This window comes from Vespula vulgaris, chromosome 12 (assembly GCF_905475345.1).
Source record: "Vespula vulgaris chromosome 12, iyVesVulg1.1, whole genome shotgun sequence".
In the NCBI taxonomy this organism is placed as follows: Eukaryota; Metazoa; Arthropoda; class Insecta; order Hymenoptera; family Vespidae; genus Vespula; species Vespula vulgaris.
The window spans coordinates 939,620-965,391 of record NC_066597.1 but is presented as its reverse complement, the minus strand read 5'-3'; the positions used below and the strand labels follow the sequence as shown (position 1 = coordinate 965,391).

The following is a 25,772-nucleotide window of genomic DNA, read 5'->3' as shown; positions in this document are numbered from 1 at the left end:
ACGGATTCTTCTGCCCCCTGCCGTTCGTTCATACAAATTCTTCTTCTCTGAAATTGACGCTGAATTTGGCCGTATCTGTCATAGGATGTCGCCACTGATTCGCATCTCGGGAAAGTGGAAAACCGATCTAAGGGAGGTTAGTTCTCTGTGACGAGTAAAGCGCGCAATTCATTTCATATGCGTCGATGATCTCGTCCTAACGAATTCTAAATTAATGATTTAGAACCGGAGACGCGTCTGTGGCATTACGTATCCTCTCTCGACGCTTTCGCTTCGAGAAAACGGATCTCGTAGCTTCGCGAATTCTTGCAAACAGATTACGAACGTTCGAGATCAATGTTACGTAGAACTTTGCGTAGACGATGTTCGTTACGATTAAGGCCCGAAAAAAGACGTTAGGGGGTTCGCGGAAGAAAAATACGCGGTTTAATTCGAAAGATGGATCGGCCGAGATCGGGCAGTCGAGCGATGCTTGTTCGGTGTTCCTCGGAGAACCGAGTCGAGCAGGACGTACGCCGGCAACCGGCAGTCGTTCGCCGGCCTCCGTGGCGTACACATCATCGTTGTTTATTACTTTTAATTCGCGTATCGTTCTTTTCCTCGTATTACTTTGATCCCGTCACCTATCTCTCTTCCTCTTTCTCTCGTTAATACGTCTCTTTTTCGTCCTCGTCCCTCTCTCGCAGTTCGTTTTTCTACGCGTATGCACGCGTTGCGCCTAATAACCACGCGCAATTCTTTTTCGCGAAGAAAAGAGGCAGCCGATCCGCCCACGCCGTAGGTGTCTCTTTTCATAGATAGACAGACGGACAGAGAGATAGAGAGAGAGACAGAGACAGAAAGAGAGAGACAGACAGACAGAGAGAAAAAAGAACAAGTTTTATTGGATAACATACGTTCCATTAATGCGAACGTCGTTCGCGTAGCACATTTTTCGTTCGCTCGGTGCAGCACGTACGTGTGAGCGCGCGCGCGCGCGCCCACGACACTAGTGGCATGATCGAAGAAACTTCGATTGTCAACGATTGTTACTCAAAATCGTACCTGCGGAAGTAAACAGTTTTTGGTGCATTGTGATATGTGTTCGATCTTACACGATTGAAATATCCTTCTTTCCTCGCGAGTGTTTATCTACTGACAACGACGACCACCTGTCGCGCGAGCAACGCACGCGCCGCTCAGTGTCACATTTGGATTAATCGGATTACGCGGGAACGTGCAAGGGGACATGTTTTTCTCCACGAGATAGATCTTCGCAATATAACAAGGTACTGCATTGATCAATAAAATGTTATCATTTACATGAATTCGTCGAATAAGGGATGACAGGTCCCTTCGATTAGATCGAAGATGCAGGATAAAATCTATTCTTTATTTTCATCGTTCCTAAAATCTTAAAATATGTCCTTGCGTTGTTTTTCATGATACTTTTCTCTCTCCACGACAATATCGTCAATACTTGGTTTTATTCGTATCGTATTTGTATTGATCAACGTGGTCAATGATCGTTATCTTTTAATGAACGAGCGGAACGCAGAAATGAAAATTAAGGAATGCTTGGAATTTTAATGAATACGTTAGAGTGAGGTTAGAGGACTGCGAGATATTTCAAATCGATACATTGATATCTTATAATATTCAATTATAGTTCCGGATAAGCTTTGACAGAACTTTTTCAAGGTATGCGCTAATAATATAAAAACAAACAAAAAAAAACATCGTATCTCGAATTTACGATTAACCTATCTCAAAATGGCTTATAAATCTTGAATAAGGAATGTGACTTTCCGTAGTGTACGCGAGTATAGCGTGGTTTGTAAATAACGAAATAACCGCGTTACCATGAATGGGTCTTTGCCTTTCGAAAGGCGCGCCGCGTATTAAAGAATTTCTTTCTTTCTTTCTTTTGAGTGTACGCACGCGTACGCGTAGGAGCAGACGGAGGGTTCTACATCGTGCAGCAGAATCGAATGAGCCGTGTCAGTAGAAAACGGCTAGGAGAGAGGAAAGGAAGGAGGTGGGCGCATACCAGTGCATACCAAAGAGAATGCGCATGCGCAAACCTTTCCCTCCCCCTTGCGATCTCCCGCGCGATTTGCCCGCGTCTTTCGCAGCGCGCATTCGCTCTTCTCTTCGAATCATTGACTCTCTACCACTACTTTTCATTCTATTCGTAAGATCATCTTGCTGTTCTTCTTTTTCTTCTTTTTTCTTCTTTTTTCTCTTTTTTTTGTTTCCCTTAAGGCTCCTTGCAAAGTCTAGAAGTTTTTTTTATTCGAGAAAGAAATAGCTATTGTGTAGGAGATAGATAAGGTATTTGGAGTTGAAATTACGCGGTTCTTTTTTTCTTTTTCCTCTTTACCCCACTCGTTCCTCTTATTTCACTCAGTTGCATCCCTCGTGCATGTTCACGCTCGCTTTCTTGTATTTCGCATACTCGCTTCTAAGCTTTCACGAAGGCTCTCGTGTTTGCTCCGTGTAAATATGATCGGTTCTTGTTCAAAATGTTCTTCGTCTTCGGAGGCCTTTACGCGTTGTACCGGTACAAATAATCCACTCTTGGAAATACCGTAGAAAAATACCGTGGACGCGTTTAACGAGGAATTTGGCGGCAATTTTAAATCCAAGATGAAAATATTAAGATCGTCGAGAAGTCAGTTGTGTTTTTTAGCTTTCAAGCTGTTGCTTCGGATTGTCTAGTCAGGAAAAAAAACTCGTCGGGAGGGTCGAAATATATTTGGAGAGGATGCGAGAAGATGATTATAATTCTTGGGTCGAAGTTGCCCTGAACGAAGGAATTTCGAGGGCCGACTCAAAGAAGAAGAAGAAAAAAAAGAAAAGACAAAAGGGCGATCTTTCTCTTCGATCTTTGTAACTCCTAAGATTTCTACGTATGCATTCGTGGCGTATATCTCTGAATACGTATACACGTTCGATCTCGTTTCTAAACGTTTTTTAATAAATTTTAGAAACACGTGCCGCATAGAGATTCAGCGATGAAACTCTGATCGATTACAGATACACCATCATTGACATTTCCTCGTACAACGTCGCCGTTCTTCTCGAACGTAGAGAGAGAGTCAACGTAAGATATATACTGTAGAAAGCAATTTATGGAAAAGGGTTTGCGGTCTTCCGACCTTCATATTTACGTTGCAACGCAGCTGGACTTTAACCGCACGAAAGCGGTTCTTCTCGCGTTAGCCCTGAAATCGCGCTTCCCGATTGAACGTTGCGCACTATCTATGCGATTTGTATTCTTTGATTTTTTTTCAACATTCTTTTTTTTCCTTTGGTCTCTTTTTTCTTTTTTAATTTTTTTCCCTGTCGAGAGAACTTTAACGTCTATTCTATTCGAGTCGCGTAGAGAAGTCGATTGGAACTTACTTTAAAGAAGTACTCTCGTTGTACATATCTTCTCTGTATAAAAAGGAATAGAGAGAGAGAGAGAGAGAGATGGGTAGATGGGGGAGGGAATTAAGGAAAAAAGAGGAAGTAAAAGAAGCTTCGGCGCTACGATGTCGACGGAGAACGGTTGATTCCGTTTTCTTTCGTTGCACCTCTCTCGCGAAGAAGAGAGAAGTAAAGAAACTCGCTGGCAAAGTCCCGAGATCGTGGCCCGTGAACGGGTGTGAACGCTCGTACGTGCCAGAAACGAATAATGAAGCCGTGCTACGATCCACGATAAAACCCGATGCCCGACGTTGGAACGCCACTCACGTATAAATCTTTTACCTTGTACCCGATTTGCGAGCGCCGCACCGCGCCGGTTCAACATCGCCGTCTCTACGAAACAAGTTGCCCCGAGACAACGATCCATTTTACAACCCTTTTCTCTAACCCTCTAGATCCCCATAGAAAGAAACATTCGTCCGTTGTACTTCCGAAAGAACAAATTTTTCTTTCTTTCATTTCTTTTCTGTTCTTTTCTTTACATGCCGATCCGCTCACCCGACGTTTCTCGTCGATCAAACTCTTTGCTTAATCTTGCATAATTAATTCACGTTACTCGCATTGCTCCGTAAGTAATACACGAAGAAAAGAGAGTATGCTATGGAAGCAATGGAAATAATCGAATTTAAGAGCAACGCTAACGGTTCGCGATCCTCTACGATCACATCGTAACGTATAACTGTACGCGCACGTGACAACGCATTCCCCTTGTCTCTCGTTCCTTCTTCCTTCTTTCTCGTAGTTCCTTATCGTTAAACTCTTGTTAAATAGATATTTTTCATTCGGAAGGATGAGCAGATATGTGTCGGTGCCGATCGATTTTACTTTACCGCGAAACTCATACGCGTATCGCGTATGAGTACGTACGTACGATATACATAATATATCGGGGCTATCGAGTTGTACCAAACGATCAAACTAGTTCTCCGATGTAGTCGCATAGCACTCCTCGTGGTCTCTCGCTTTCTCGTGGTATGTAACTCGTGCCATGTAACGTTACGTTCTCATACGACATACTCCAGATCTTTGATACTTGTCTTACTCCGGATCCCAAAAAATTCATATCCCATTTCTTTCACATTCCCATTCCTAGCTTTTATTTCTTTTTCTTCTTTCCTCGTAAGATAATGTAAAAGTAAGTAAGTAAGTGGCTACTATCCTCTCCGGACAAAGCGAAATACCACGAGAAATTCAGTTACACTCGGTGAAAGTACCTGCCTGTGAGCCGAGAGTACGGCTTCTGCGAGTTCACGCACACGCCTGATAACCGCGATGCTGTACGCGATAATAGTACGTTATTACGTAGTACGATCGCAACGCGGAAGCCCGATTTGTCATTTCGAATCTAAATATCGAAGGAAGAACGAGTATCGTATCAGATCGTTCGGATAGCCGCTGACGATTTGCCTTTTCTCAAAGTTTTTAACTCGTTCGCACTACTTTTATTTTTGACATTGAACGATACGATATATATCCATCAAAATTAAATGAAAATTCTAATATTACGTTTAAATAGAAGCCATAGATATAATTCTCGCTTTTGCAATCTTTCTCTTACTCTTGGAAAGTTTAAGCTTTGACGAACTTGGAAGACTTTTCTCTCCCCCGTCGAGTTTCCACGTTGAACATCGAACGGCTCGAATTCCTCGAACTTAATCCGAGCCTGAGTGCACTCTACCGCGGTATGCACTCGGAATGCAGCTCTCAAAGTGGGCTGCTCTTAGTTATCACCGCGCATCGTGGAACATGGCTACTTGGTGAAAGTAGCTCCACCTTCGCAACGCGAGCGTATGTGGATGCTCGCCAGGATTCCGCGCATACACGAGTTCGTAACGTTCGCTCAAGAGATCACGAGAGTACCGAACGTGGATTTACCAGCATCGTTCCTACCTATCCCATTCGATAGTAGGACGAAAAAATTGCAATTTTCATACGTTGACCTGGTTAACTTATTTATAAGGTCAATCGATAATGCAATGTACACGTACACTCGATTATTTTGTAATGATTAATCTATAAAAAACAGAATTGAAATTGTTAATATCCCAACAATAACTTTGAGATGATTTTAATTTTTTTTATACAATTAATGATCAATTAATTAACATATTTATATCTATGTATACATATGTATTGCATAGAAAAAGATGTTAAACGTCATTCCATCATTTATAGGAATAGAGCTCGAGAATTCTTATTAGATAGAGAGATAGACAGAGAGAGAGAGAGAGAAAAGAGGGGGTATGACGCGAATGACTCGACTGCGATGTAATCGGCCGTAACTGGCGTATAATTAACATTTTTATAGATACTCGCTCAGTTACTCCGCAACGACTCGAAAGTCCTCGAGTCCGATTTGATCTCTTGTGGTATTTGCTAAATAGGAAAAAGGTTAGTATCGGCCGATAAGACGCAACACGAGATATATCGATATTCCGCACGAGACCGATACGATGCGCGTTTTCAAGATTCAAGGGCGTGTAAAATTGTATAGGAGAATCGTCATTTGTCACTGGTCACGCGAGTCTCCCGAGTTCTCCGATTCAATTTTCTTTCGAACTAGCAAATCGAATATAGTTATTCCTAGGTATATCAAAGGAATAAGAGATGTATGATGAAGATAAACAAAAAAATGAAATAAAGAAAGAAAGAAATTGCAATCGTATGATTCATTGATATTGCATTTAAGAGGTCAAGGATAACGAGATAACTGTGCAACAATCAATTAAATGTTACCTTCTTTCGAAAATCGAACTTGCCCTAATATTTTTACATATTCACCAGGTCGAACGAAACGAGAAAACGAGTTTACGTGAAAGAAATCGTCGTACACTTTCGCTACTTTTCTCGTATGATGTTAAAAGACCCTTACGGGTAGATACGTTATATTCAATGCGATCAAACGGAATAAGATGGAAGCAGCTAGAGGAAAGGAAGGAGGCTTCTGGCCTCCGTTATATTCCAACTAGTTGCTCTTGCTCTTGCTGCTGTTGTCATAGCAGTTTCTCTGATAATTCGATAATTCAAATTAAATCGATTCTCCTAATCTCTAGTGTCCACCGTACAATTTCTCCTACATACGCATTTGTTCTTTTGCTCTGCGAAATAATATATAAATAAAATGAGATATAAACTTGACCCAGTATAAAGTTGTTCTACTTATATTACTTTACTCTAAACATCACACACGTACATATACCATCGAAAATTCAATTCAACGTTTGATTTTGATCATCACGCGAGAAAGAACATGAACCGTGCACGCTTTGGTGGGGCTTGCGTGCGAACGTTCGAGGCTAACATAAGCATTATAATCACATTAGAATTCCATTAAAAGATCCTCTTTCTTCTTCTTCTTCTTCTTTTTCTTCTTCTTCTTCTTTTTGTTTTTCTTCTTTTTTTCACTAACGCGAGCCAGAACGCAGTACGTGGCACTGACTCGATTCTCGCACGCTCGATGCCTTAATTTCTCATCGTGTCGCTATGAAATTTATCTTTCATAAAAGCAAAATTTTTATCCGAACATGTTACAAGAGAAAAAAGGCGCTTCGATATGTAAAAGGAATGTATCGCTTGACAAAAAATCATAGGCTGATACGTTCATATGATATGTTCGAAGAAAACTTTGTCTTTTCATCGGCGCGATCAAATTTTTCCGCCACTTACTACTCGAACGAATCGCGCTTGCTGTCCTCTCTCAGGAGAAAGTATGTATATACGCCCAGGAGGAGGAAACGTAGAAATACGTGAGGAAACGAGACACCGATGAAGGCTCTAGAGTTTGTAATGCGTGCGTGTGTGAATGTTGTGTGTGCGTATGTGTGTGCATGTGTTATAGGAATCCGCAGTGGATCCACGAGACTTCAGAATGAAGAGGATCACCGAAGAAAGAGAGAAAGAACGAGAGAAAGAAAAAGACTAAAGAGAGAGAGAGAGAGAAGAATCGAAGGATGAACGAGTAGAAATGGCAGAGATGGGGAAGACGAAGAAAAGAAAAAAGAGGTACAAAGGGGAGAATCATCGAGAGAGATGGTAGAGTAAAAGAAGAGGAAAGAGACTGACGATGATTACTACGAAGGAAAAGTGGACGAAGAGGAGATGAAAGAGAGGAGGAGGAAGAGAAGGAGGAGGAGGAGGAAGATGAAAAAGAAAAAGAAAAAAGAAGGAATAAAATAGTAAGAGAAGGAAGATGCAGGCAATTTCTCTCTCTCTCTCTCTCTCCTTCTTTCTCGTACACACAACTGGCTCGCGCATTCTTCCATCTCTTTCTATCACATTGCGAGATCCCCAGCTTTCTCTCTCTCCTTTTCTCTCTCTCTCTCTTTCTCTCTCTCTCTCTCCAGAGTCGCCCCACCTCTTCCGCTGTCCGGCCAATTCCTCGTATTATACCAGGTTGCGGTGTGGAATGCGGGCGTCCTTCGTTCGCTTCGAGCAGCATCCAAGCGATGAGCCCCTCTAGCGTTATCCTTCGTCGGACCTTCGCATGCGCACCTTTAGGGCTCGGTAAAATTAACCTGGAATACTCGACCGAGATGCTGACCGGGACCCTCTCCTTGGGTTCTTAACCTGCTACGGATTCGTTAAAAGCGGATTTCACTCCTGACTTTTACACATCTTGCACGAATATACCTTCTCTGTAAGACTATCTTCATTATCATCATCATCATCATCATCATCGTCGTCATCACCGTCATCATCGACGTCACCATCTTCATCATCGTCATCGTCGTCGTCGTCGTCGTCGTTGTCATCTTATCTTTATAACTTTACGGGTACGGTAAGAATGGTTAACTTATTTAACCATGTTCTACGTATTTTTATCAGTTTTTTTCTTCCATCTATCAGAGAAATAATTTATTTATATGTCTCATTAATAATCTTGGTTGGCTTTATTTTAATTTTCTTTTTTTTTTTTGTATACGTTCCGAGAATCATCTCAAACGCAAACGCGATATATTCCTTCCCGTTCTAAATTGTTTAAAACTTTTTTTATTAACAGTTAGATTCGTTAAGAGCAACTTCCTTCCAGGAAGAATTTTGTAGCGGTTTTGAGATGGGAAATTAAAATTGCCACGAATGCAGAACGAATAACGTTGAGCGAAGAACGTCGATGGTGTTACTACTGACGAGAAACGTTCAACGGTGCTTCTCGTCTCGTGTACGAACGATTTTTTATGCAGGAAGGTCAAGGCATCTAGCGGATTTGTACTACTACGAAATTTGCATTATACAGGGTGAGTCACGTAATCTGTTACAAGACTGATGTCTGTACCTTCGATCGAAAAGGTAAATGATTTACGCCGACGGCGACGCCTTAACACTTGGTATCGCGGTAATTTATTCATTTGTATAAATGATTTTTCAAATATTCCATTTGAAAACATATTCTTGACCGGTTACTGAGATATATTCACTTTGTAACGTCTTACGTGACTCAGCTTGTATTATACACAGCGTATGCAAAAATGTCGAGGCCAAATTAAAAAAGTCTATAATATTCATGAAAACAAATGAGATACATCAGTTAAAAAATCAATCTGCGTACATAATCATAAACGCTATTACATGTCCAGACAGAGTAATTACATATTATGACTACTGCAGTATATGAGACTATAATATTCCAAGACGAAATAAAGACGAATAGTAAAAAATATATCAATAGTCTACTTCTTTTTTTTTTCTCTCTTTTTTTTTTCTTTCTTGCTTTTTTTTTATAGGAACGTACGAGGGTGCCAATAGTGGAAGATTTGGAGAAGGAGAGAATCTAAGGTGAGTTAGAGGATAAAGAGAGGGGATGAAGGAAGAAGAAGAGGAAGGGAAAGAAGAAGAATAAGGAGGAGAGGGGGGAGAGGAGAAGGGATGAGAGAGAGAGAGAGGAAGCTAAGGATATTTGTGTTTACTATGCGTGTATACCTACGTGTATACCACCGGCTATGCGCTCGATGAGAGCGCAGGCATTCCCGTACGCTCGCTCGCACTAGCGCCTGAATGAACAAACAGGGACTTTATTATAATGACGTTACGTGCATTTTACTTCGGTGCTCGTTAACTATGTACTTCGTGCGAGGAAACGAAAAGGTCTCCTTTTGCATTATCCAGCTCTAGATATCTTTTACTAAAAAGGATCTACTTAATTTTTCAATCCACCCTTGAAGAACCTTTAAGCCTTATAGCTTTCCCGTTCGATTAATACTCCATAACGGTGTTCCCCTTTACTCTCGTCATTCTTCTCCAAGCTTCATAAAGTAGTGACCTCAGTTTACTTTTACTCTCTTATTAACGTACCGACCATGTCAAGGTACTCGAGAAACACCGAAGATGAGTAAGGACTCATTCCAAGACACGTTTTCACCAGTCTCTTTCGAAGATAAAAATAAATTCCACGCACAAAGTCTTGCGAAAAAGCTAAAATTTATGATGGTACGTAAAAATTACACGGAATGCCGTGAATTGTTATCTCTTGCGATACAATGGATATAAGATATCCATATCTTTGCCTTTTCTCCAAATTTCTTTTCTCCATCGTTCTCCTTTGACGATATTGTCTATATCGAAATTGTCCGAAAGCAACTGAAGAAGAAAAAGAAGAAGAAAAGAAGAAGAATTCCTCCCTCTTCTTTTCCCTCCGGCGTATTGTGTAACGATAACGGAGGTAAACACCGGGGGGACCGTGCGGATACGTTGAACGTTTACCGAAACGTTCGCAAATCTCGATGGAATGCCGTCGGACTGGTGTTACCGTGCTCGCTTGGCAGCGTGTGCGCGCGCGAGCACCTTCACCCTCGCCCTCGTCTCTCGCACCGTCCTAAGGTGACACGAGGAGAGAAGCCGAACACCACGGTGAATATCATCGTGGCTTACGGTGCTTACATAAGACGATAACGTGTCCGAAGATCGACCGGAAAATCTCTTCTGCCCAAAGATCCTTCCTCTTTATCATTATCTCTGTTTCTTTCTTCTTTTTTCTTTCTTCTTTCCCTTTTTCTTCTTTCTTTTTTTCTTTTTTCTTTTTTTTCTTTTTTTTTTTTTTTTTTCTTTAAGAAGCCACGAATCATTCCGTGGTCATGAATTTCTCCTCTCGTTTCTCCTTCTTATGAATCCTCGAGGCAATTATCGGTGTGAACAAATGTGGATCCATTACAATTTCTCTCTCCTTGAAGATCATTCTTGTCAGCCAGCTAACTATCCAACCGATGAGTAAACTACTGAGAAATCCGAGAGGGCAGTACCACATGTAGGATATTCGATAGAGATAAAAGTACGAGTTTTGGTTCTTAATCCTAAAAGAATGTTTACACAGAGTGAAAATTCAAGTACATATCGAGGATCGCTATATGAAAGTACTTTACAGTTTACTGAATTTATGTAAACTCCAAGATACTTACTCGTTGAATGTCTCAGGCTTCGTTAGATTCTTATAGGACAAGGAATAATTGCTGCATCCAATCGTGGATACAGGCAATTTTGGAATGGGCGCCTTTGGTTGACCGAAACCGATCCAAAATGAAAAGGCAAGGCCAAGGATAAGTCCTGTGATAGCTCCCTTTTGATTTCCCATTTGACTGAACATACCCAAAGTAAATGTACCCAGCAGAGGTCCTCCGACTACACCGAATATCGTTAGAGCAGCCTGAAGGAGTCCACCCAAGTATTGCGCCAAGAAGGCTATTCCCAGACACATCGATCCAACGAGGACCGCTAAAACTTTACTAGCAACGATGGATCGTGTCGATGACATTTCTTCGCCTTTGCTAAAAGAAAATAAATCATGAGAAAAACGTAACGTTATAGTTAGCGAAATTGTTCGTTATAAATACCTTTTGTATCGATACAAAGGTTTGATGTAGTCCTCGAGAATGACTGCAGATAACGAATTGATCGTGGCAGATATCGTACTGAGTCCTGCACTAAAAATCCCAGCTATAAAGAGTCCAGGTATTCCAGGATATTTTGACAACGTGTCCATTACGTAAAATGGCATCAGTTGGTCGTTCGAGGTGATCTTTCCCGAGTTCAAGGGATCACATTCACGATACTTCGTATATATCGACAAACCGGCAAAGCAAATGGTCAATGACATGATAGACGCCATCGGCCAACTCCACCAAAGAGCCCGTTTGGCCGCTCCCAGATTCCTGAAAGGTACATTCGCAGGAGATAGCTATTCTTACTAAGTCGAGACACGTCGATCTAGAGATCAGATATAAGAAAGATATCAGAATGATTTTTTTCCATAATAACGAAGAATCTATATGGGTACTTACTGGACTGTTAGCATTCTTTGAACTTGAACTTGATTGACACCGTACAAGGAAAGATAGGTGAAAAAACCACCAAACGTTAGACTCCACCAGGTATGTCGTACCGTTGGATCGGGAGAAATGCTATATTTCGAAATATCAAGAAAGTAAGAGACTTTTGATAGATGTGATAAAGGAAATATTACGCATAATGGATACGATAAATATTACTTATTAAATTCCAATCGTGATCCCTCGCCTGCGATTTCCCAAATTCGTGCAAGCCCACCTACGTCAATCGCCGCTGTCACTATCACTGTGATAATGGCTATAATCATGAGGGCACTTTGGAATACGTCGGTAATGATAACTGCCTTGATACCACCGATCGCCGAGTAGAATGTACAGATCAATCCGATGCCGATCACGCTCAAACTCCTCGAGATATCCGTCGTGGCTTCCAACGCGAGTGCCGGCGCGTAGAGCACGACGCCGGTGTACAAAAGAAGTTGAAGGAAAAAGGCGACGCTGGCTAACAACCTTGTCGGCGTACCGAAACGTTTCTGAAGATACTGCAAGTGATCTCACTTTTAGATACGCCAATAAATGTAAGAACAAAACGGACAAGGCAGATCAAACGAGCAATCGTTTTAACATTGCGACCTAATCCTTCGTTTATTTATTTATTTGCTTAGAATCTCGGCACGTATATACTAAAATTCAAACACGCAGCATGATCCGTAACGGTTGCTTCTCTTTTCACGTGAAATAAGCGTGAAAATGATTCTCCTCGGGTATGTACTCACTTCGAAAGCGCTAGTGGCGTTGAGCTTGAAGAAGACGGGCAAGTAAAAGTAGACAACGAATGCGGTGGCAATGCCGTAGGAGATGTTTATCACCATGTACTGAGAACCGTAAACGTAAATTTCCGAACTGACCCCTAGTAGGCTGACCGCCGACAAGTATGAAGCCATCAAGCCAATTGCCACTGGTAAGACGCTCATAGATTTGTTCGCTGCGAAGTACTCCTGCGAGAAAGATACATTCTCTCTTATATAATAACATATTTCCTCTATGATCATAGCGAATTCGTACAATTGTTTTTACCTCTGTCGATTTTTGTCGTCCACCGGTGAGCCAATAGTAGATGCCGATACCAGTACTAATGAGAAGCATCACCACGATCACTATATAATCTGCCGTCACTAACTTAGCTGCCATATCGATAGCTTGGAAAATAAAATATTAATTTTTATTTTATTATTAATTTTTCGGACGATTACTCTCAAAACAGTTCGAATGTATCAATGAAAATTTATTCAAAGACATATTCTTTTCGGATTGTTGACCAGCCATCGATCATCTCTTAACACTTGACAAACGACAGATTCGATGATGAATTAGTTTGAAAGCGTCACTGCTGTTACTAGAACGAGCTTGTCACTGCCAGTAAAGAACTACCGCGAACATTTCAAAAAAAGTGGAGGAATATCGCTTATCAGTGTAATAACGTGAGTAGTGTTTATTCAAGGAGTTGTCAAAGATACGCAGCTTTTAATCTAATATGTAGCGTGTTCATTAATTTACTACTTATAAACGAGTATAGACTTGTCTCTCGTGTATGTTTTTTCAGGTGTATCTCAATTATGATTGCAAAAACGTGAACAAGAATACCGGTTCTCTATTTCTCAATGAAAAAGTAATACTTCTAATCAAATCACGAGAGCCACTCATATCTGCTCGAAACCCTTTATGCGTATCAGCTATAAAAAATTTTTAGTAGAAGGCCACGATAAGAGAACGAGCGAGAAAAGCTTGATAAGCTACGCGATTTTCGCTTGTGTATTATCATTGTAGACTTGAGCTTTGAGTCGGACCTTCCGGATCCAGTTTTTAAGACGTATGATAAGAACAATAAGCGATGTGCGTTAGTGCGTGTATGTGTATATACATACATACATACATATACATATATATGTACGTGTATGTTTGTGTGCGTGTGTGTATATATATACACACACACACGTATGTACATGTATATATACATATTCACTGCGGTTTTCTTTTTGAGCGAGCGAGCATGGGGTCGGTGATCGCGAAGAGAATGCTGTAGGGACGCAGGTTGAACGGCTGCGAAATGCGTCGCTGAGAGGTTCGATGAGGCAAGAGAGGAGAAAAGAGAGAAAGAGAGGAGGCCAGAGAGGAGAGACCGGCTTTTATAATGGCGAAGCAGCTATGCGGGTAACCGAGTAAAAGTATGAACGTGCAGCGGGCCAAGTGGTGTATCCAAAGGAACGGGGTGATCGTAAAGTGAGGATGAGGGTTGGGGAGGGGAGGGGAGGGGAGGGGAGAGGAAAAATATCGGATTTACTTTCGTGCGGGTTCATCCTTCTTCGATAATGAATTCGATCATTGATCTAGAACCCAATAAATTTAAACGAAATCTTTCCTACGTACTTTTCCTTTCTAGGGTTGGATGACAGGGACACGTGAATGAGCGTAATAAGGACATTAGGTTCTTTTTGGGTTTCAGTGCGGACGCTGGACGTAGCGGCGACGAAATGAAGCATGCAGCATGCGTGGTAGCGGTGTCACGGCTGCGCGGTCTTGCCTTCAACCTCTGGTGTCCGCCAGCCGCTACCTCGCTGTACACGCCCTTCCTGGTGATCCTCTTTACTTCGTCGTCGAGGTAAGAAGAAAGGAGCGATATTAATTATTACCGTGGTAAAACATCAAGATCGCGAAAGAGACCTACACTCTTTGTCTCTCTTAAAAGTCAAACATCCAATGAGAAATTTTTATATGTTTGGTAACAGGACTTCGCGATAATATAGGTACAAAAGATACTTAATAAGCATATGAATAGGATTACTTCCTGCTCCCAAGAATATATTGATTTTACCACGGACAATCTTTAAGACGAAAACACAAGTATCATATTGTAAGGGATAAATTGTTCGTGATAAATCGCCTGGGATCTTGAACGAGATTATTCCCAGCATAGACCATGTACGTGATACCAATGTTCCCCTCCACATCGTACGCTCGATAGCGTACATTCTCACGCGATAAGATCTACCTAATTATAACGAGAGACTCGTTTGTAAAGAACGAATTTAGATTCCGACTCTTCGAGGAAGTTCTTTCCTTTCTCGATCGCCATCCTGTGCTAAGTTCGTTTATCGACCTCGTATCTTATCTCTGAATTATTATTAACGATTAATCAATTTTTAATAAAGAAAATATTCCTTGGAGGACAATCCTTGGATCGATATTAAACTCGGCAACACTTCGGTGTAGATCGGATAGAACGATTTTATGCTGGGGATTTGTCGGGGAGGATCGGTGTTGGCGTTGGAACGCTTCGAGGAATTCAAAATATTCGATAAGAGACGATAAATCGTCCTCCTACCTTGGCGCGCGCACGCGCATTCCACGGTCAACGTTTACGAGACGCTCTACCCATCCGGAACGAGGGAACTTTTAAATGCATTTCGTCCCTGAGATTTTCTCGCTTTTCTCGACAACAACAAAAAATCTTCCTCGAATCTCTTTCCTCTTTCACGTCTTTAATATATATTTTACTTCTTTCTCTCTTACGATCTATTCGTTTCGTTTTAACAATCATCCTCGTCTTGTTTTTATTATAGGCTAAGTCAAGAGTGAAGGAGGTATACGCGCAGACATGTATGCTTCTCGGTCAGCAGGGCATGCGAGACTGCGAACTCTTCGGGCTGGCCATATTATCCGGTGAGTAACTTTCGCTCTTGGCAACGAACTCTTTACCTTAGTACATTTTTACGACTATCGTCATCTCCGACTTTGTCTGCGACTTTGATCCCTTCATCTTTCATCGTTTCGAGACGGTATAGAAGAAGACTTGATTAAATGTTAAATCCATACATCGTACTTCTCTACAATCGGATACATAGCCCAAGATCATAGTCGCAACATGATCAAACCTCGTACATGGAAGCAACAAAACTTGGCCACTTTGACACGCGTACGATGCTCTCTCTTCCTTTCCCCGTCCCCCACCCCATAAAATTTCAATGCAAAAGACGCAAGAACAACGTTGAAGTATAGAATGAAGAGGAAAAGAGGGAGTGGATATAAAAATTTGGTTAATCTCGTGGTCTTTATGCATACCAAGATCCTCTTCCTCCCTTCGTCGCGTCTATCGTCACCCGCCACCCTCGGCCTTCTCCTTCTACCAAGAGCAGCGAGACGAGCCGGTTCGACTGGTATCCCCACCAGCTGGACCCTTCTTGGACTTTGCGGAGCCCTGCAAACCCCTCCATTCTACATTCCAGCGGTACCCCATCACGGTGAGGCAGCGCTGGCAGGTTCTAAGGCGCGCGAGCCATACCACGACTCGAGAGGGGAAAAAAAAGAAATATCTACTTTTTGCTTCCTATTTCCTTACCCTTTTTCCACCAAGAGATCGTCGGCAAACCTACATCCTTCTTAAATTCATCCAGCTAACCCTAATCAACCTTAGTCGATACGATTAGACCATTTTATCTCTCAAAGTACTCATTCGCGTACTCGTTCGTACGCTTTCGTTTTCTTTTCATACTAAATTTTCATTGCGCCGAGGATTCCTTTCGGTCTATCCTCTTAACAAGAAAATAACAAGACTACCGCGGTAATTTCTCTTCTTATACTATCCTCCTCGTATCAATTTAATTGCGATCATGTGAATAATAAACGCGAAAGGGTCTAGCAATTATCGTAAACTTTATACGGATCATCATCTCTATCCTGAATGAAAATCTAGAGAAGAAGATCCAATGAATCTAAAAAGATTTAAGTCGATCGTTGTAAGGTAAAGGAAAAAGGGAAGGAAGGTAGACGAAACAAAAATTAAAAATAACGAAAAGAAAGAGAGAATGATATAAAAAAATATATATATAAATAAAAAGTGCAAAGAAGAGTGGCAGCATGAGGAGGAAGGTGGATAGAGTAGGATGAAGAATAGATGGAAGGAGAAATCGAAAAAAGGGGAGGAGAGTCAGGTACAAAGAATAGAAAGAGAAGCAACGCGATAAATGAGGGAGATAATAGGCTGCCTTAAGAAAGAGGATGCAAAAAACAGAGGTAGTGGAGAGCGACCAGAAAGAGAAAGAGGGAAAGGAAGACAGACAGACAGACAGAGAGAGAGAGAGAGAGAGAGAGGGATGGAGGGAGAGAAAGAAAGAGAGAGAGAGAAAGAAAGAAAGAAAGAAAGAAAGAAAGAAAGAGAAAAAGCAAGATAGGCGGGAAGGGCTCGAGAAAGAGAGAAAGAGAGAGAACGATCCCCGGGTAAGACGGTAGCTCGGTGATTTGTATAGGGCCTCTCGTATTCCACCTCCCGCCCTCGCGTCTCCACCGCACGGCGTCTCCGAGCCCAGGAATGTGGAAGGAGGACTCTCTCGGAGGACGAGAATCGTCAGCGTAGAACGGCGGCTGCGGCCTTACGGAGGTAGAGGGAGGAAGAGAATGAGAGAGAGAGAGAAAGAGAGGGGCCCCATAACGCGCTTGCTTGTAGCTTTAGAGTAAGAAGGAAAGAGAAGGAAGATATCGGAGGGCCCCAGCAGGTCCAGCGGATATACACCTCGTCGGAGCCAAGCCTCCTCCTCCTCCCCCTCCCCCTCCTCTTCCTCCAAACGAACGAACGAGAATCTCTCTTTCTCTCTTTCTCTCTTTCTCTCTTTCTTTCTCCTCATCCCTCTCTCTCTCTCTTTCTCTCTGTGTTACGAACAACCTCAACGTCCTTCTCTCCCCCTTTCTTTCTTTCTTCCTTTTTTCCCCCTTTGAATTTTTTACTTTATTTTTTCTTTTCTTTTCTCTTACTTCCTTTTTCTCCTTCCCTTCTCTCCCTTTTCTTTCACTCCTCCCTTCCTTCAATCTTCCAAACCTTTCCTCCTCCTCCTCCTCCTCCTCCCTCTTCTTCTTCTTCTTCTTCTTCTCTCTCTTTCTCTCTTTCTCTTTTCTCTCTTCCTCTTTTTCGTTATTTTTTCCTTCTTCCTTTTTCTTTCGTTCGTATAACAGCGTCCTTTCTCTGTCGAATCTCATAAACAGCACCTCTTGCGTCAATTGCCAAACGTCAGTGGGCAAGAGTCCTTCATTGATCCCTTAGGGAAGATCGTCTGAGGATCTATATATAATATGTCTTATTTTGTTCTAACTTAATGATCTAACTTTCTTTACTCTTAGGATTCTTTGAGATCACTCTGAAATTTCTATTGAAATACAAGGATGTAAAGAAAACTCTATACATTGATTCGCAAAAGTCGAAATTTAAGAAAAATAAAAGCGATAGCGTTTGGAGGATGCTGTTTGGAATTAGAAAGAAGGAACGAGAGCAAAGGAATTGGCTATTTTCTGTCGTTTGGGGCCCATCCTCTCGCGAATTCCGGCCTTCGCGGTGAATTTTTGCGCACACGTGAGTCTTGCTCCGTGTGGTAAGTCAGAGAGAAAGAGTACCCGTCGAGGGAGAGAGGGAGGCTTTATCGAGGTGGGGAGAACAGGACCGTCGGACTCGAAAAATCACTCCCGACAAAAAGTACCGTCCACGCAAATACTTATGCTCGGCTAAAAAGGACACGCGTGCTCTTTCATATCAAAGATACCGGCTGATCAAGAACCGATATAAAACTAGTCAAATCGTTCTCCTAAAAAAACATTCGTGTGTATATCTACACTTAAATAAATATATATATGTATGTATGTATGTATGTATGTATGTATGTGTATGTATACACACATAGATATATATGTATATATATTTCCAACATAATGGCAAAAGGAGAAAAATATCAAAAAATCATAAAAGATAGATACGTGAAAATATAAAGAGGGTAAGAGAAAGGGATGAAGGGGAAGAAACGTGCGATTTCAGTGGATACGATCGATCCCCATGAACTCGAATGGGTGGATGCACGAGGGATAGTGTTAGTCCTCGGGCAACATTCTCCAGTAATGGCCGGGCTGTACCTCGAGTAACACAGGTGCCCCCTTCGTCTCGAGAAGAGGAAGACCTTAAGAGAAGAAGAATAACTCGATTCCGACTACCTCTCTCTTTCTATCTCTCTCTCTCTCTCTCTCTCTCTCTCTCTCTCTCTCTCTCCCTCTCTCTCTCTCCCTTCCTCTTTCTCCTCCTGAATTCTCTCTCGAAGAGCTAATTATTGCTTCGAGCATGTCGTTCGGCTGATTATAGAAATCGAGACGGCTTCCTGCGGTGAATCTTTCGAAGCAAATCCAACACCACAGTTTAACTCCTATCTAATCTTCTCTGCCTTACGTTAGATAACATTTTTGGTTCACTATATTCTTTGTCTTGGTTTTTGATTGAAAAATCAACGAGTATCTAAAGAATTTGTAAAAATAATTATTATCGTTAAAACGATGATTAGTCTTTTTTCCTCATCGATCATCGTCATCATTATCATCATCATCATCATCATCATCATCATAATCATCACTATCATCATCATCATCATCGTCATCATCATCATCATCATCATCATGCTCGATGTCTCTAAGGGTGACGAAATTTTGCAATGGATCGTCGCAAGAAAAAGCGTCTCGTTGTACTTCGAGTGTCCGGCCCCATGTGGCCAGGACAAGTTTCGGGAAGTCTCCTCTCATTCAAGAACATCTCTCACAGCGAGAAGGAGTTCTTTCATTGTTTCGCTCGTTTAGGAGAGCATTGGTATTTCGGCCCGATCGGTCGTGGCAAAAAAAGATTCGAATAAAAGAGGAGAATGGATACCTCAGCATGGAAGAACCATATCGGGACAGGCGCGAGCTCGAGCGCGTGACTCGTACAGGTTCATGTGGGTCAGACAAGGCATCGAGTGTTCCCCTTGCTATATAATAGATCTCTCCTCTAACTCGTACTGTAATCATCCTCTCTTTCTCTCGTTCTTTTGACATCGCGATTACGCTTCGAAATTAAACATCGAGTCGATATTATTCTTAGAGTCTCGTTTTGATATAAAGAAATAATTGCATCTCATGTTGGTATTAGAAGGTTAAAGAAAATATTCCATTATATATCCTTTTAATGACTCAAGATTAAGACCGTTGATATGTTACAGATGGCGAATACCTTTTCGTGGACCCCGATAATAAATTGAGCAAGTACGCGCCGAAGAATTGGCGAAATTCGCACACTTACGTAAGTGAAAATGTAACTCCTATCAATTCCTTGTTAAATTATCAAAACGTATCCACTGTATTTTTCATGAAACTCTCGGCAATCTTCGTCACTCGTACCAAACATGAATCGGACTCCAAAGTCCATCGTACGGATGGTAAAATTGGCATGATTTTAGTAGCGACTGTACTCTCGGAAGCATCCCGCGCGCGCTGATGCCAAGAGAGGGAACGGGTGTCGGAGAGGGCGGCTCCAAAGAAGGGCGAGAGAGTAGCTCGGTCGGGCGCCGAAGGGAAGAAGGGGGCCTTGGACAGCCTCACGAACGGGAGCGGAGGACACGGAGACGGAAAAGGACTGAGTAGTAGAAGGGAAAGAAAGAGGGCTTGAGGGGTTAGGTAGAAAGGGAAAAATATGCACGATGATGCTGGATTAATATTTATAGTTGCTAAAATATGCGGGCTCTCGGCTATAATTTCCTACGATTCGTAGCCCTTCGTCCTCGTCTCTAGGTCCTTCCCAAAGAAAAAAAAAAAAAAAGAAAGAAAAAAGAAAAAAGAAAAATACAACAGTAGTCCCCTTTCTATGTTCAATTTTCGACTACCGATTATATTCGCTACCGTGTCTGGCTTCCGACTTCTTCCTTTATTCGATCCCCGACTCGTGCTATATAGCTTTCGACAATACTTTGACTTGAAAGACTTTCGAAAAGTTTCTTTTCTTCGAGCTGATTGCTTCAGTTTCTTGGATTTGGGTTTCAGGGTTTGGACAGCAGCGGAAGACCCGCTTTTATACTTTACTTTCGTGTTCGTTACTACGTCGATACGCCGTTGCTGTTAAGGTAAGACAACGACAATATATATTTGAGCAAAGAACAGAATCTGAATAATAAAGTCTCTTGTAAACGATGAGAATGGAGTTCATTTCGAAGCAATTAGATAACGTTCGCTTTATCAGCAGCTCGATATTGTTTCAGCGATGAAACTACGCGACATCACTACTACCTGCAGCTACGGGACAACGTCGTTAGACATGGCGGCGGAGTGGAGAGTCTTCATCCTCACCATCCCCTTCACGAACCTTCGATCGTTACGCCATTGCTCACGCTCGCTGGGCTCGCCCTCCAGGCCGACCTTGGCGATTACTCCGAAGAACGACACAGACCGCACGCTGGATCCGTCGGCTATTGCAAGCCCACGGATTATCTTCCTCCTCACGTACGACCCATTTGTACTTACTCTTCTTTCTTTCTTTCTTTTTTTTTCTTTCTTTCTTTTTTTTTTTTTTTATTTGCTTGCAGTATTTCGTGAACGTTAAGTAGTAGTAGGAGAAGTCTACTATGATTGGTCGTCCACTTTTCAGATGAGAATGATTAGCGAATACTATAAATTGGATTAATCCTAGTCAGTCTCTTCTATGATGAGCAAGAAAGTCAGGTTTTTTGATTTCTCTTTAGATGTGCCTCGAGTCGAGCGTACTCGCCGTCCTCGCAGCTCAACACAGAGATAATCGTGGCCTCTCGAGGGAGGAGGCAGAACTCCAATACATCCGGGAGGCGTTGTTGTTGGAGGCGCCGCTCAACGCTCACCTATATCGGTTGCGAAGAAGCAAAAACGAGGCTGGTCCAGGAAGGATACTCCTCGCGATTTGCGCTCGCGGTGTGCGAGTCTACGCCGAGGAGGAGACACCACGTATCTTTGCCTGGAACAATATCGGCAAGCTGTGCTTCGACGTACGTAGAGTAAAAATATCTGATCACTTTCATCTTCCCAGAATGATAAATTCTCTTGAAAGTTCTCGATCGCATAGAATCTTTTTTTGTTCTTATTAACAACAGCGAAAGAAGTTCGAAATACGTGCGGTCGATCAACCGGACAAACTCACTCTCTACAGTGGTTGCGATGACAAGAGCAAGTTACTCTTGGGATTATGCCGAGACACTCATCAGTTTTCCATGGCTATAGCACCCAGAGTAAATGAAGCGAAAAGAAGAGAAGAGGAAGGTATGTCTCGTCATATTTGTATGATGTTTGACGATGATTTCAATTTTGTTGGATCGTTTATCACGAATAATTCATTGAATATTTCAGAGAGAAAAGTGTTGAGGGATTGTTACATGTACCCTGCCCGTTGCAAATTGAGCTTAACGACGCGTGGAGCACGTGGCGATCAACGAATATCCGTTATCTCGAGCACTTCGTCAAATACAACCTCTGGTATAGTCAGCGATCGAGTTCACAGCGAAGATGAGCCAGATACAGCGCCAGCTTCGACTGAATGCTTGCCTCGCCTCACCGAAAATAGTTCTCATCCGAGTATTCAAACTGGAATACCCAATGGTAACGAAACGAACACAGGTGATCGTTCAGTACCATCTCCGCCAATGTCTATCGTTGATGGTAGGTTTCGACTCGCGGTGCATACCGATTGTACATTCGTACGATATGAAAAAAAAAAGAAACAACATTTACCTTAGAACTTTATATTTCCAGAAGTCGATGGTGCCGAAACTACGCCTTCATCAGCATTACGACTTGTTTCGAGTACAAACACTGTGGCTGATGGTTCTCAGTGCAGCAGTAGTTGTAGTACAGTGGTCGTTGCAAATGCACCTAATAATGGAGTTCAAAGAATGCGTCGAGCTTCGGCCACATCGAGTTTGGAGCTCGGTTATTCTCATACGGCTCAGAATTCGGCTGTTTCTTCTGAAACTGCTAGTTTCCCGGGTGCTATCTACGACAGATGCAGAAAGACTGGTAAATATACAGGTAAAAACCGATACTAACGTGTCGATAGATAGAAAAAAAACGTAACACTATGGATTCTGAAATAAACTGACCTATCTAGGTACAGACATCGCCAGTGAAACGAGTGGTGTATACACCTTGAGAAGTAGCGAGATGCAGGACGAAAGAATCGGCGATATTTATTCGCCGACCAGTGGTACCAATGAATCCTCTGCGGCCAGCGACGTTTGCGCATTGAGTTCCGTTCAATCCACGACCGACGAGGCTTCCGTCACTTCAGGATTTTACACGATTCATAGCGGTTTAAGATCTGAAACGAGCGATATTTATACGGACGATATCGGAACGGAAGATCAAGAACCCATTTACAGTCTTTGCAAAGGCGACGAAGAAGTTGATAACGTAGTGTCGCTCGATGGGAAACTCGAAGATTCGAGATCACGAAGCAACAGTATAATAAGCACGGGAAGTTTTAGAGGAGACGGTAGTGATCCTTCGAACGTTGGACCATTGTTATCTGCCGATGAACTTTCCGATTTAATAGTGGGACGTTATCCACCTCGCAAAACCATCAGTAACTCGATGGATTCCGATTGTGACTATGTCACTATGCCACCTCCACCTCCGCCACCTAGAACTGACAGTGACAGACAGCTGCCACCTCCTCCTCCTTACCCGGTAACGATGGATTATTCGTCTATACACTCGCCAAGATCCAAAATACCGAACGTCGAACGAGAACCACCACCCCCACCACCATACAACGCCAGTCGAGCTGACTTCACGGGTTTAACTTTAAGAATGCCTATGATACCACCTCCTACACCGCCCAGAAACGACGCGGTGACGCCGAGAGAACCACCACCACCTCCGCCACCTTATCCCGAGATGTCTGACAACAGCAGGCAGGAAACGATCTCCACTCTCTATCCTACAGCAGTCGACGAGGACATCGTTTCTCGAATTGCTTCGTCGAAAATGAATGCAGTTATCACTGGGAGCCATCCAAATCTTTCGTGTAACGCAGGAATTACCGAAGTACCGCTGATCATTCCAAAAGCTCCGCCTAGAATACAACCGCCTACATATCCGGGTGATAAGATGAAACCTACACCGGTACACGCACCTGTCGCTGCTCTCGTGGTCGGTCCTAACAACTATCTGGACGTTCATGCTTCTCGCAGTGGTCCGGTATTGCTACCCTACTTAGGTTCGCCGCCACCGCCACCGCCGCCACCACCTCCACCACCATCTCCTCCACCACCCATGCTACATCCTAGACAACCACCGCCGCCACCACCTAGTTTAGCCACCGTTTACACCAGCCAAGTGGCTAGATCACAAATCGAACAGTACAAACAACAACTCTACTCGGACGTCGATTACGTGATGTTCCCGTTGAAGGATCCAGCAGTTTCGAAGCAAGAGTACATCGACGCCAAACAGGGATCTCTATTAGCTGCTATGGCTGCTTATCCACCTCCGCCTTATCCCTCGTTCAACAACAAATCAGCGATCATGTATCGTAGTACTCCCTACCTCCCTGGCTCCTCTTTCTCGTCACCAACGAAATACGCTTCCAATCAAAATCTCAGCACCAGCGACAATAGTTCGAATAGTTACTTACTACACAATAGCTTGAGCAGCCCTTACGCTGCCAGTACGAGCTCCTTATACAGCGGTGTCACGTGTTCCTCGACTGGTAGTCAGAGTCTCAGAAGAGAACTACCGACACTCGCTCATCCTCACACTCTGCACGCGTTCTCTAGAACAAAGAGTGACGAGAATATCTTGAAATGCTTCGATTCTCCGTCAGGAACAAAGATGAAATCTTTACCACATGCCAAGCAACATCGTAGATTGCCACCACCACCTCCACCGCCACCGTACGAGATACAAGTAAGATTTAATAATATCAATAGCCTATTACCTTTTAACTGTTACTATAATTACCAACTTTCATCGATCGACTCTTTTTTCTCTCAGAGTCTTGATAAAAATCAACCGTTACCATCGTGCCCTGAAAACGTCGCATTAAAAAAAATAATCAAGCCATCGGCCGAAGAAGAACCCGAAGCTGGAAAGGAAGATGGAATGTTGGATATACGAACGTTGCGTGAGAAGAGTCGGAACTTGGATCTTCCATTGATATCTGCTCTATGCAACGATCGCTATTTGTTAAAGCAGACTAAAGCATTCGTGATGCCGAAACATCCTAGCGAATCGAACTCGTCTGCTCTTGCTAAAAGCACTTCCAGAAATGCCAATGGAATGGGATCTTCCAATAGAAATAAATACCCCGTAAGTGGATTATCAACGACACAGATAACGAAACCACCGAGAAAGTCATCGACGAGTACTCACAAACATCCGGCTGAACCGAAGGGAAACGCTTATAAGGTGAACACAACGTTGTCTGGGAAGAAAGATTCCTCAAAAACGCCTCACTCGTAATATAAAACGCATTTCAATGGATTATCTTATCTGTGACGTCTAGAGTATCTTATAACAAATGAATGATCATGTACCTTTGTCGTGTGTTGCCTCTGTGTTATTGTTAAGTTTTTACGTGAACTACAGGACATCCTGAATCACGAAAGGCCAATATTAAAATACTTCCAACGCTCAGGGTGCCAACCTCGATGTGTACTTCGTTGACGTTTCACTCGGTAATCCTAAAAGCGAAGAGATATTTTCTATCTACGCATATTACCTAATTTTTAGAATTTACATACAAGCAGTACAAGGCCTCGTCATTATTGTACATTACTCGTTACGATCTTTATCTCTCTCTCTCTCCCTCTCTTTTTTTTTCTCTCTCTCTCTCTCTCTCTCTCTCTCTCTCTCTCTCTCTCTTTCTCTCTCTCTCTCTTTCTCACACACACGAATTCGATGTTTTTGGACTTAGAACGCTACGCGGTACCATCGTCCTATACTCTTTTTTTACATTGGGAGGTTATGAAGGACTGATATTAAACTCGTGAACTTCGTCAAACATACATCTCTCTATGCGTATTGACAACAATAAATTGTCCATTTGCTTGATGATACGTCTATCCGATACTCGACAAAATGCTTTTTCGCTTTAGAATCATTTGAAATCTACGTACGATATTCGTCAAACAAATTTGCACGGATCTCTAAAGTTTTCTTGCTCTAAGTGCGAACATGTTATTTATTTCGAAGAAA

At 42.5% G+C, this 25,772-nt stretch overlaps 2 protein-coding genes across 7 annotated transcripts; one reads left to right on the top strand and one right to left on the bottom strand.

Moving 5' to 3' along the window:
* Positions 1-194: 194 nt before the first annotated feature.
* On the top strand, positions 195-25,481 carry LOC127068017 (protein expanded). Of its 5 annotated transcripts, none has more exons than XM_051003584.1 (11): positions 195-1,268; positions 14,230-14,385; positions 15,347-15,446; positions 19,781-19,860; positions 20,598-20,677; positions 20,813-21,053; positions 21,293-21,568; positions 21,674-22,235; positions 22,329-22,604; positions 22,684-24,482; positions 24,570-25,481. In XM_051003584.1, the coding sequence occupies exons 2-11, from the start codon at positions 14,272-14,274 to the stop codon at positions 25,035-25,037; spliced, it is 3,996 nt and encodes a 1,331-aa protein (XP_050859541.1). In that variant the 5' UTR covers positions 195-1,268; positions 14,230-14,271; the 3' UTR covers positions 25,038-25,481. The 5 variants fall into 5 exon arrangements, with proteins under 5 accessions (XP_050859541.1, XP_050859542.1, XP_050859544.1 ...); XM_051003585.1 differs by lacking the exon at positions 195-1,268 and adding an exon at positions 12,918-14,006; XM_051003587.1 differs by lacking the exon at positions 195-1,268 and having other exon boundaries at positions 12,918-14,385; positions 21,674-21,839; positions 21,927-22,235.
* Positions 8,922-22,449, bottom strand: LOC127068032 (putative sodium-dependent multivitamin transporter). Of its 2 annotated transcripts, none has more exons than XM_051003615.1 (8): positions 22,308-22,449; positions 12,804-12,925; positions 12,503-12,724; positions 11,928-12,268; positions 11,721-11,840; positions 11,274-11,591; positions 10,842-11,207; positions 8,922-10,736 (listed from the first exon to the last, which is right to left on the bottom strand). In XM_051003615.1, exons 2-8 carry the CDS (start codon positions 12,915-12,917, stop codon positions 10,508-10,510), a joined length of 1,710 nt encoding a protein of 569 aa, XP_050859572.1. In that variant the 5' UTR covers positions 12,918-12,925; positions 22,308-22,449; the 3' UTR covers positions 8,922-10,507. The 2 variants fall into 2 exon arrangements, with proteins under 2 accessions (XP_050859572.1, XP_050859573.1); XM_051003616.1 differs by lacking the exon at positions 22,308-22,449 and adding an exon at positions 20,841-20,975.
* Positions 25,482-25,772: the final 291 nt, after the last annotated feature.

Coding starts and splice junctions, on each gene's coding strand:
- LOC127068032 (XM_051003615.1), bottom strand. CDS start 12,917: ATGGCAGCTAAGTTAGTGACGGCAGATTATATAGTGATCGTGGTGATG. Junction 11,841..11,927: donor TCACGATTGGAATTTAATAA/GTAATATTTATC, acceptor TTCGAAATATAG/CATTTCTCCCGATCCAACGG. Junction 11,208..11,273: donor CCTTTGTATCGATACAAAAG/GTATTTATAACG, acceptor ATTTTCTTTTAG/CAAAGGCGAAGAAATGTCAT.
- LOC127068017 (XM_051003584.1), top strand. CDS start 14,272: ATGCGTGGTAGCGGTGTCACGGCTGCGCGGTCTTGCCTTCAACCTCTG. Junction 20,678..20,812: donor GATACGCCGTTGCTGTTAAG/GTAAGACAACGA, acceptor ATATTGTTTCAG/CGATGAAACTACGCGACATC. Junction 24,483..24,569: donor CGCCACCGTACGAGATACAA/GTAAGATTTAAT, acceptor TTTTTCTCTCAG/AGTCTTGATAAAAATCAACC.